Source organism: Scyliorhinus torazame, chromosome 4 (genome assembly GCF_047496885.1).
Source record: "Scyliorhinus torazame isolate Kashiwa2021f chromosome 4, sScyTor2.1, whole genome shotgun sequence".
Taxonomy (NCBI): Eukaryota; Metazoa; Chordata; class Chondrichthyes; order Carcharhiniformes; family Scyliorhinidae; genus Scyliorhinus; species Scyliorhinus torazame.
In genome coordinates this window covers 108,284,303-108,296,463 of record NC_092710.1, presented here as the reverse complement: position 1 = coordinate 108,296,463, position 12,161 = coordinate 108,284,303, and the positions used below count along the sequence as shown (strand labels likewise).

The 12,161-nt window shown below is 43.5% G+C and overlaps 1 protein-coding gene across 2 annotated transcripts in view; it reads left to right on the top strand.

Moving 5' to 3' along the window:
- Window positions 1-60: 60 nt before the first annotated feature.
- shprh (SNF2 histone linker PHD RING helicase) overlaps window positions 61-12,161 on the top strand; it is a 169,310-nt gene continuing 157,209 nt past the window's right edge. For both annotated transcript variants that reach the window (XM_072498445.1, XM_072498444.1), the window contains exons 1-2: window positions 61-185; window positions 10,169-10,791. In XM_072498445.1, the coding sequence (XP_072354546.1) occupies window positions 10,198-10,791 (594 nt within the window). In that variant the 5' untranslated portion in view covers window positions 61-185; window positions 10,169-10,197. The remainder of the gene's footprint in view (window positions 186-10,168; window positions 10,792-12,161) is intronic.

Sequence of the window (12,161 nt, the reverse complement as noted above, 5' to 3'; positions counted from 1 at the left end):
ACAACTTCCGGGCGGAGAGAGAGATAACTTCCGGGCGGAGAGAGAGCCAACTTCCGGGCGGAGAGAGGGCCAACTTCCGGGCGGAGAGAGAGACAACTTCCGGATTAGTCCCCGGCTCACCAGCCCAGTGATTGTTGTTGTGGGTTGTTTCTAAATCAAAAAACCTTACCCCACGGTACGAAGCGGTAAGTAATATCGATGAACGACATTCGAGCGGGTATGAAGTCCACTATTGGTGGAAAGCTGAATTGGTGTCTGAGTCTCAAAGTTGTGGGTGGAAGAGGCATTCACTCCCGAGACTTGAACGCAATAATCGGGGCTGACACTGCAGTGCGGGACTGAGGGAGTGCTGCGTTGTCCGACGTGCCGACTTTCAAATATGGTGTTCATCTGCTGCTTTCTCAGATGGACATAAAATATCCCATTGCATTATTGGATGAAGAGCAGGGAGTTCGCCCTGGTGACCTGGCCGTATTTATCCCTCAGTCACTGAAAATATCAGATCATCTGGTCATGATCTCATTGCTGTTTGTGGGACATTGCTCTGTGCAAATTGGCTATAACATTTCCTATCTTCCATTTTTACAAAATTGGGTGGCATGATGGCACAACACTGCTGCCTCACAGCTCCATGAACCCGGGTTCAATTCCGGTCTCAGGTGACTGTGTGGTGTTTGCACTTTCTCCCCGTGTCTGCGTGGGTTTCCTCCGGGTGCTCCGGTTTCCTCCCACAGTCCAAAGACGTGCAGGTTAGGTGGATTGGCCATGTTAAATTGCCCCTTAGTGTCCAAATGGTTAGCTGGGTTACAGGGATAGGGTGGAGGTGTGGGCTTAAGTAGGGTGCTCTTTCCAAGGGCTGGTGCAGACTCAGGGCCAAATGGCCTCCTTCTGCACTATAAATTCTATGATTCTAAGCCATGTTGTGACATCCTAGAATACTAACTAATTCTGTTAGTATTTGTAATATCTATTTCTGGTGCCTAAGTTAGTTTAAAACTGAAATTCTTGTTATTAATCTTAATGCAAATTCTGTTGGTTTTTAAATTTATGAATAGGCTTTTCTCATGTTAGATTTGGATTATTATCCATTACAATTAGTGTCAGCTCTGGCTCAATGATGGTAAACACACTCAAGACTTGAGCACATAAACCAGTCTGTACTGAGGATTTTGATTTGATTTATTATTGTCACATGTATTAGTATACAGTGAAAAGTATTGTTTCTTGCATGCTGTACAAACAGTGCATACTGTACATAGGGAAGGAAGGAGAGACTGCAGAATATAATGATACAGTTATATCAAGGTGTAGAGAAAAGATCAACTTAATACAAGGTAGGTCCATTCAAAAGTCTGATGGCAGCAGGGAAGAAACTGTTCTTGAGTCAGTTGCTACTCGACCTCAAACTTTGGTATCTTTTCCTGACAGAAGAAGGTGGAAGAGAGTATGTCCGGGGTGCTTGGGGTCCTTAATTATGCTGGCTGCCTTTCTGAGGCAGTGGGAATTATAGATAGAGTCAATGGATGGGAGGCTGGTTTGCGTGATGAACTGGGCTACTTTCACGACCTTTTGTAGTTTCTTGCGGTCTTGGGCAGAGCAGGCTCCATACCAAGCTGTGATACAACCAGAAAGAATGGTTTCTATGGTGATCTGTAGAAGTTGGTGAGGGTCGTATCTGACATGCCAAATTTCCTTTGTCTTCTGAGAAAGTAGAGTCGTTGGTGGGCTTTCTTAACTGTAGTGTCGGTATGGGGGGACCAGGACAGGTTGCTGGTGATCTGTACACCTAAAAACTTGAAGCTCTCGACTCTTTCTACTTTGTTCCCATTGATGTAAACAGGGGCATGTTCTCCACTACGTTTCCTGAAGTCAGTGACAATTTCCTTCATTTTGTTGACATTGAGGGAGAGGTTATTATCGTCGCACCAGTTCACCAAATTCTCTATCTCATTCCTGTACTCTGTCTCGTCATTGTTTGAAATCCGACCTACTACGGTGGTGTCATCTAAAAGAGATGGTTAGGGAAATTGCAAATGCACTAGGGCTAATTTACCAAAATTCACTAGACTCTGGGGTGGTCCCGGCGGACTGGAAATTAGCAAACGTGACACCACTGTTTAAAAAAGGAGGTAGGCAGAAAGCGGGCAATTATAGGCCAGTGAACTTAACTTCGGTAGTAGGGAAGATGCTGGAATCTATCATCAAGGAAGAAATGGTGAGGCATCTGGATGGAAATTGTCACATTGGGCAAACGCAGCATGGGTTCATAAAGGGCAGGTCGTGCCTAACTAATTTAGTGGAATTTTTTGAGGACATTACCAGTGCGGTAGATAACAGGGAGCCAATGGATGTGGTATATCTGGATTTCCAGAAATCCTTTGACAAGGTGCCACACAAAAGGTTTTTTATCATAGAATTTACAGAGCAGAAGGAGGCCATTCAGCCCATCGCTGCATGAGATAAAGATGCATGGCATTAAGGGGAAAGTAGTAGCATGGATAGAGGATTGGTTAATTAATAGAAAGCAAAGAGTGGGGATTAATGGGTGTTTCTCTAGTTGGCAATCAGTAGCTAGTGGAGTCCCTCAGGGATCAGTGTTGGGCCCACAACGGTTCACAATTTACATAGATGATTTGGAGTTGGGGACCAAGGGCAATGTGTCCAAGTTTGCAGACGACACTTAAGATAAGTGGCAAAGCAAAAAGTGCAGAGGATACTGGAAGTCTGCAGAGGGATTTGGATAGGCTAAGTGGGCTAGGGTCTGGCAGATGGAATGCAATGTTGACAAATGTGAGGTTATCCATTTTGGTAGGAATAACAGCAAAAGGGATTATTATTTAAATAAAATATTAAAACATACTGCTGTGCAGAGAGACCTGGGTGTGCTAGTGCATGAGTCGCAGAAAGTTGGTTTACAGGTGCAACAGGTGATTAAGAAGGCAAATGGAATTTTGTCCTTCATTGCTAGAGGGATGGAGTTTAAGACTAGGGAGGTTATGCTGCAATTGTATAAGGTGTTAGTGAGGCCACACCTGGAGTATTGTGTTCAGTTTTGGTCTTCTTACTTGAGAAAGGACGTACTGGCACTGGAGGGTGTGCAGAGGAGATTCACTAGGTTAATCCCAGAGCTGAAAGGGTTGGATTACGAGGAGAGGTTGAGTAGACTGGGACTGTACTCGTTGGAATTTAGAAGGATGAGGGGGGATCTTATAGAAACATACAAAATTATGAAGGGAATAGATAGGATAGATGCGGGCAGGTTGTTTCCACTGGCGGGTGAAAGCAGAACTAGGGGGCATAGCCTCAAAATAAGGGGAAGTAGATTTAGGACTGAGTTTAGGAGGAACTTCTTCACCCAAAGGGTTGTGAATCTATGGAATTCCTTGCCCAGTGAAGCAGTAGAGGCTCCTTCATTAAATGTTTTTAAGATAAAGATAGATAGTTTTTTGACGAATAAAGGGATTAAGGGTGATGGTGTTCGGGCCGGAAAGTTGAGCTGTGTCCACAAAAGATCAGCCATGATCTCATTGAATGGCAGAGCAGGCTCGAGGGGCCAGATGGCCTACTCCTGCTCCTAGTTCTTATGTCATCAGCAAATTTGAAAATCGAGTTGGGGAGGAATTTGGCCACACAGTCATAGATGTATAATAGGAATATAGTAGGGGGCTGAGGACACAGCCTTGTGGGGCACCGGTGTTGAGGATGATGTTGTTACCTATCTTTACTGATTGTGGCCTGTGGGTTAGAAAGTTTAGGATCCAGTCGCAGAGGGAGGAGCCGAGGCCAAGGCCATGGCGTTTGGAGATGAGTTTCGTAGGAATGATGGTGTTGAAGGCTGAGCTGTAGTCAATAAATAGGAGTCTGACATAGGTGTCTTTGTTATCTAGGTGGTCCAGGGTAGAGTGCAGGGCCATGGACATGGCGTCTGCTGTGGACCTGTTGCAGCGGTAGGCGAACTGTAGTGGATCAAGGCAATCTGGGAGGCTGGAGTTGATTCGTGCCATGACTAATCTTTTGAAGCACTTCATGATGATGGATTTCAGAGCCACTGGACGATAGTCATTACGGCACACTGCTTGGCTTTTCTTTAGTACAGGGATGATGGTCGTCTGCTTGAAGCAGATAGGGACCTCAGATTGTTGTAAAGAGAGATTTAAGATGTCTGCGAATACCCCCGCCAGCTGATCCACGCGAGACCTGAGTGCTCGTCCGGGTACCCCATCCGGGCCAGTGGCTTTCCGAGGGTTGACCTTCGAGAAGGCTGCTCTGACGTCTGCAATGGTGATCTCAGATACAAGTTCATCCGAGGCTTCTGGGGTGGAGGGCTCACTCTTGCTGATCTCTTGCTCAAAGCGGACATAGAATGCGTTGAGCTCATCAGGGAGGGGTGCATCGGAGCCGGCAATTTTACATGCCTTCATCTTGTAGCCCGTTATGTCTTGCCGACCTTGCCATAGACGGCGGGGGTCCGTGTGGCTAGCCTGGGTCTCGAGCTTGGTCCGGTACTGTCTTTTGGCATCTTTGATGGATTTCTTTAGATCATATCTGGCTTTCTTGTATAGGTCAGGGTCGCCTGACTTGAACGCCTCAGACCTAGACTTCAGCAAGCAGTGGCTATCCCTGTTCATCCAGGGTTTCCGGTTGGGATACACGCGGATTTGTTTCTTTGGCACACAGTCTTCTACACACTTACTAATGAAGTCAGTTACTGTAGTGCCGTACACGTTCAGGCTGGTCGCAGAGTTTTTAAATATTGACCGTAGGAGATTATCCGATTCCTCAGACCAACAATACACGACTTTCTCTGACGGATTCTCCCCCTTCAGTTTTTGCTTATAAGCTGGGAGCATGAGCAAACCTTGTGGTCAGATTTGCCAAAGTGTGGGCGGGCGATAGAGCGGAAGGCATGTTTGATATTTGAGTAGCAGTGGTCCAGGATGTTTGGGCCTCTGGTGGAACAGGTGACGTGTTGGTGGTAACTTGTTGCCTCATTGTTGGGGCTGCAGTCGTTTGGTTAAAACATTAAGCCAAGAATGATGAAATAGACGTCCTATGGCACTGTTGAGTTAAGGGCAAGACTTACTGTTCATTGTCCAGGCCAAAATTTATCTCTGAATCAATGTCACCAACAGTAGACTATTTGCAGATTATTCAATTCTTCTGTAGTTTGGGATCTTGCTGTATGCAGATTGGCTGCTATGCTTACTTACAAAACAACAGTGATTACACTTCGCATCAGAAGTACTTTCAAGTCTTGGAAAATGCTCCAGGATGTAACAAAGAGTGTAAGTTTCTATATAAATGTAATGTTGATCTGACTGTAATTTCTAGGAAATTTCCCACACCTGACAGATGTGTAGTTTCCAGGTTTAGTCTCATAAATCAATAACCAATCCAAAGACGCAATTCATTAATCTAAAGAGCTTTGGGAAATGATGGTTAACATATCTGCAGTTTTCTGGTTCATTTGTTTTAATTGCTATTTAGCACAAGTTAATTTATTTTATTCAAACAATTCAAATTTAATTTATCCAAATTTCTTGCACTTAATATGCAATTCCAGGCTAATTTATTCCTTTCTCTACTTGATTTTTTGTGTGTTTATATTAATTAGAACATAGAACATACAGTGCAGAAGGAGGCCATTCGGCCCATCGAGTCTGCACCGACCCACGTAAGCCCTCACTTCCACCCTATCCACATAACCCAATAACCCCTCCTAACCTTTTTTGGTCACTAAGGGCAATTTATTATGGCCAATCCACCTAACCTGCACATCTTTGGACTGTGGGAGGAAACCGGAGCACCCGGAGGAAACCCACGCAGACACTGGGAGAACGTGCAGACTCCGCACAGACAGTGACCCAGCGGGGAATCGAACCTGGGACTCCGGCGCTGTGAAGCCACAGTGCTATCCACTTGTGTTACCGTGCTGCCCCGAATTGCCATTTAAATTGAAGAATTGAAATTTAACCACATGGAAATTTCTTAGAAAAGAAATAATGGAAGCAAACCAGCCACAGCTATTGTAAATTCAGTAAAAAATCATCCTCTGTTTTGGGCCCTCAGTCCTGCCTGTTCTATTAGGATATGGTTTCTACCCGAAAACTATGATGAGAAATAATGTCAGCAAAACCTATGCTTGAATTAACTGGATTTTCTCCCCTACAGTTTTCACTGTTAGCAGCTACAAGGTGATGATGCCGTCTGAGTGTGTTTCATGGCCACGAGTTCCCAGTATGTATCAATAGGATTCCCTCACTGAAGACGGGAGGCTGTGCCGATCCCCGCCATGTAACAGGATTTCTGAGAATCTTTGCTTTTCCAACTGACTTCCAATAAACTGGAGGGCAATTCTGTTTCAGATTAAGTAAATTTAAACTATTGAAGCTGTAATTATTTGCTTAACGTTATGAGAGAAAGATAAAGATGAACCTCCTAATTGTTTGATAAAGAAACACCCAGGGTTTAAACGTTTTTGATTCCGATTATCCTCTTTTGAGCACTAAATTCTGTTTTCGTGTCTTTCGTGTATTGCTCAATTCAACTAATTGGATAAAGTGATTCTTTTTTTAAAATTTAAAGTGCCCAATTCTTTTTTTTTCCAATTAAGGGGCAATTTAGCGTGGCCAATCCTCCTACCCTGCACATTTTTGGGTTGTGGGGGTGAGACCCATGCAGACAGGGGGAGAATCTGGAAACTCCACACAGACAGTGACCTGGGGCAGGGATCAAACCTGGGGCCTCGGCGCCGTGATGCAGCCGTGCTAATCACTGTGCTGTCCAGATTATATTTTAATGCAAAAGAGAATTTTGAATTAGTTGAAATAGGCTAAAAGATGAAATGTTCAGCCCAACCTCAGCAAGACAAAGCAATTAGCAGCAGTTCTACTTTCATGTATGTGGTAACTTGTGGTGTCCCACAAAAATCTGTGGTGAACCTTTAACTATTTGTTATATTTACTTGACTTGGCCAACACAATAGAGAGTTATGTATCAGCATTTGCTGATGATGGAAATTACTGGTATTTTAAGTAATGGAGGAAGTAGCATAAAATTATCAAGAGCCACTGATAGGTTAAGTTATACTGTGGCAGATGGATTTCAGTTCAGGTAAGTGTGAAGTCATGCACATTTTGGACTAAGGCAGGATAGCACGAGGGTTTTTTGGGTTATGGGGGTAGGGTGGAAGTGAGGGCTTAAGTGGGTCGGTGCAGACTCAATGGGCCGAATGGCCTACTTCTGCACTGTATGTTCTATGAAAAGCACAAACAGCAAACGTTAAGTGCCATAGGGACTTGGCATTGGGAGAATGTAGCATCAGCTTGTAAACCTTACAGTTGAGTGGTAGAGCTAGAGCCAACAAGAGTGAGATGCAATTGATTTGGTTCAGATGAAAGCTTGATGATGATTAGTTTTGAAGCCTTCAATCGGAGGCACATAATGTCTCCAGCTACATTATGATTTCTTAGGCTTATGAACAAGTTGACTATTATTTTGCAACACTTAAATTATCTTAGAAAAGAATAATTTAGCTCAGATAGTTTCCATTTTTTTAAATGTAATTAATTCACCAACTTTTAGCTTTTCAGTTTGACTGCTAGGACCTTGGACTTACAAAGTACTGGTAGTGTTGTTCAAATTGGAAAAGACTTTAAGCTCAACAAATGGAAGGAAATATATATCTTGGGCGGCGCTGAGGTCCCAGGATCGATCCTGGCTCTGGGTCACTGTCCCTGTGGAGTTTGTGCATTCTCCCCGTCTTTGCGTGGGTTTCGCCCCCACAAAGATGTGCGGGATAGGTGGATTAGCCATGCTAAATTGCCTCTTAATTAGAAGAAAAAGAATTGGGTACTTGCATTTAGAAAAACAGTTACACATTTGACTTGGTCAATGACGGTGAAGTTGGCTGATTTTTACCTTAATTCCATCGACCCACTTTGGTTCCAAAATCCTTAATACCCATGGTGAAAATACTTAATATTTAATGGTGAAAAGTTAGAAACAATTGTGGTCCAAAGTGATTGGGGTCCATATATATACAGAACACTAAAATGCAGTAGTCCGGTACAAAAAAAATCAAAAGACAACTAAAGGGTTAGCATATAAAGTGAAGGACATTTTTGATAGTTATAAAAGCCCTGATTAGACTGTACATGGTTCTGGACATCGGAACTTGGAAGTGAGTGCAGTGTATATTCACCAGAATAATACCTTGGCTCGAAGGTTAAATAATAAAGTGGGATTACATGAACTGGGCTTGTAGTCCCTTGAAAACAGAAGTTTAAATAGTGTTTTGATTGAAGCTTTTTGGATTTTTAAAAGCAACTGATAGGGTAAACAGTGGAACTATTTTTTTCCCCACTAGTGAGAAGCCTAGGATAAATGGATATAATTGGAAAATCAAAGCCAGTCCTTTGAGAAATGAAGTTAGGAATTACTTAGTCATGCAAAAGGTGGCAGACTCTCCAATAACAATGCCAGCTCACTTAATTATTTTAAATCCGAAATCAGTGGAGTTTTGCTAGCCATGGGTATTGAGGATTTTGGAACCAAAGTGGGTCGATGGAATTAAGGTAAAAAGCAGCCAACTTCACCGTCATTGACCAAGTCAAATGTGTAATATTTTAAAAAAAATTTAAGTACCCAATTCTTTTTCTTCTAATTAAGGGTCAATTTAGCATGGCCACTCCACCTATCCTGCACATCTTTGTGTTGTGGGGACGAAACCTACACAAACACGGGGAGAATGTGCAAACTCCACAGGGACAGTAACCCAGAGCCGGGATCGATCCTGGGACCTCAGTGCCGTCCAAGATATATATTTCTTTCCATTTGTTGAGCTTAAAGTCCTTTCCAATTTGAACAGCACTACCAGTACTTTGTAAGCCCAAAGTCCTAGCAGTCAAACTGAAAAGCTAAAAGTTGGTGAATTAATTACATCTAAAAAATGGAAACTATCTGATCTAAATTATTCTTTTCTAAGATAAATTTTAAGCGTTGCAAAATAATAGTCAATTTGTTTATTAGCCTAGGAAATCATAATGTAGCTGGAGACATTCTTTGCCTCCGATTGAAGGTTCCAAACTATCCATCATCAAGCTTTTATCTGAACCAAATCAATTGCATCTCACTCTTGTCGGCTCTAGCTCTATCACTCAACTGGAAGGTTTACAAGCTGATGCTACATTCTCCCAATGCCAAGTCCCTATGGCACTTAACGTTTGCTGTTTGTGCTTTTCATAGAACATACAGTGCAGAAGGAGGCCATTCGGCCCATTGAGTCTGCACCGACCCACTTAAGCCCTCACTTCCACCCTATCCCATAACCCCCAAACCTTTTTGGACACTAAGGGCAATTTAGCATGTCCAATCCACCTAACCTGCACGTCTTTGGAGTGTGGGAGGAAACTGGAGCACCCGGAGGAAATCCACGCAGCCACGTGGAGAACATGCAGACTCCGCACAGACAGTGACCCAGTGTGTAATCGAACCTGGGACCCTGGCGCTGTGAAGTCAGTGTTAACCAGTGTGCTACCATGCTGCCCTGTGTCATCTGCTAAGTGTCTGTAGCTTCAGCATCTCTTTAAGGAGTATGGAAAGAAAATAGCCATCAGTAACAGGTGTACTGTAACTTGAATGACGCTGTGACTAAAAGGGTTAAATTTTCAGGGCAGGTTGCATAGACTAGGCTTGTATACTCTTTTGAGTTTAGAAGATTAAAGCGCAATCGATTGTGGTGTTTAAATTATTGATCGAGTGAAACTATTTACCTCTGGTGGGGAAATCCAGAACAAATCCGAGCTGGGGAGCTCAGGGCAAAATCAGGAAGCACGTCTTCACGCATAGTGTAGTGGAAATGTGAAAATCTCTTCCCCATCACCTTGTGCCAGTCCTCCCTTGACTCCCAGGCTGAAACAAAAAGTAGAAGCTTGAAGTCAATTGAAAATCTTAGAACTGAGATTGATAACACCCCTATTTAGCAAAGCTACAGAGCCAAGGCAGATACATTGAGAAACCAATCAGTGCTGACCTAATTGAACGGTTTAACAGGAGTTGAAAGGCCTCCTCCTGACCTATATTCCTAACGAAAGGCTCCGAGCAATACAAATGCTTCATGCCAGCTTTTTGTTGGAAATACTCTTCATATTCTTGTTTTTTGTTGCAGCTGTGAACCTGCACAAAGCTTCTGGTACAATGAGCAACAGAAGGAAGCGCACAGCCCCAGTGCGGGTAGATGAGGAAACTAAGAAAAAGCTGAGCTGGAACATGTGCGAAGACTTGAAGGAGCCACATCCACTTGTACCACCACCCAACAGCAATAATCCTTCGGCTGTGGGCACGAGTTTCCCAGGAGAAGTAGGACAGGTAGACCCACTGCTGGATAGCAGCCCGAAACTGGACGAAACGTTGATTGTGGTTGAGGATGGAGAAAGTCCTCTTCCATCAACTGCCATCACCCAACTCCGTCTTGCAGTCTCCCCAAGCCACGCGAATGAAGAGTGGCGAGCGCTGCTGGACGTATTCACCCTTCAACTTCCATCAGGGCAAATGTTTCCAGAGAAGCTCTGTTCTCTTAGTATATGCTTAATGAAGACCAGTGCTGATGATCAGCTGCAAGTTTCAGCCAGGAGGAAAGGTGACGATTTTGAGAGTGATGGCCGTGAAGAATTTGTGAGCTCTGTGAGAACTTCACTCAGTTATAATATGCTGGAGGACATAATTTGGCTTCAGAAAAAGAACATACTTGGATTGTTCCAAAAGGACATTGAAGACTGTCAAACACTGAAGGTATTTAACTATTCCAATAAAATGTTGATTCTTCCAATAAAATGTTGTCCATTGCAATGACCATTGAGTCTTCTTGATTGGGCAAGTGTTTTTTTCCACCTTTCCAGTTGGTGATTTTCTAGTTTGGCTAGAATTGCCAATAAAGGCTGAGGCAGGAAGCTCTCAAAGTGAATGGAAGTGAATCTTTTTTTCTCACTGACATCTGATTTGCTCAGTATCTACACCATGGATAAACATCCAGTCAGAAAATTGAAATATGACACCAGAAGCTCAAAAATCAGTGGTGGCTGACAGCCACTAGCGGTTGCATCAGATGGAGGTACAATCCAGTTCACTCCCACCAGTCCATAATTAATAATAATCTTTATTATTGTCATAAGTATGCTTACATTAACACTGCAATGAAGTTACTGTGAAAATCCCCACACTTGGGCGCCTGTTCGGGTACATTGAGGGAGAATTCAGAATCTTCAATTCTCCTAACAAGCCCGTCTTTCGGGACTTGTGGGAGGAAACCGTAGCACCCAGAGGAAACCCACGCAGACACTGGGAGAACGTGCAGACTCCACACAGACCGTGAATCCAAGCCGGGAATCGAACCTGGGACCCTGGTACTGTGAAGCAACAGTGCTAACCACTGTGCTACGATGCCACCCCTTACCACTGACGGCTATCTGTATTGGTAAAGGTGTTGAATGCTGTTACTAGGGACCCGGGTTCAATTCCATCCTCTGGCGACTGTGTGAAGTTTGCACATTCTCCCTGTGTCTGCGTGGGTTTCCTCCGGGTGCTCCGACATTTCCTCCCACAGTCCAAAGATGTGCAGGTTAGGTGGATTGGCCATGCTAAATTACCCCTTAGTGTCCAAAAGGTTAGGTGGGGTTACTGGGTTATGGGGATATGGTGGGGACGTGGGCCTAGGTAGAGTGCTCTGTCCAAGGATTGGTGCAGACTAGTTGGGCTGAATGGCCGCCTCCTGCATGAGATTGATTCTATAATCTATCGGAGCCAATTAGAAAAGCACTTTTAATTAATTTATTAATTAGTTTAATCAGTTCAAATGTACTGATTTAAAAAGTTCTACCTATTTCACACAAAGTGAAATGGCTCAAAGGTTCAAATCAGCTTTTCAAGCATCCAAAAGCAAAAGAGGTCATTACTTTGCAGAACCTTATGGACAGGTTTCTTCCACCATCACTGGCCCTCACTTCCTGCTGTTAGTTGCTTATTTGCTGGGACAGACAACATGAGCTGTATTCCTTTGGTGCAAACAATTAAATCAGTGAAAATAGGGTTTCAAGCATTTGTTAATCTCAGCAGTGTGTAGAAATATTACAGAGAGAAGTGTGGACACTGATGGAACAGTTTAC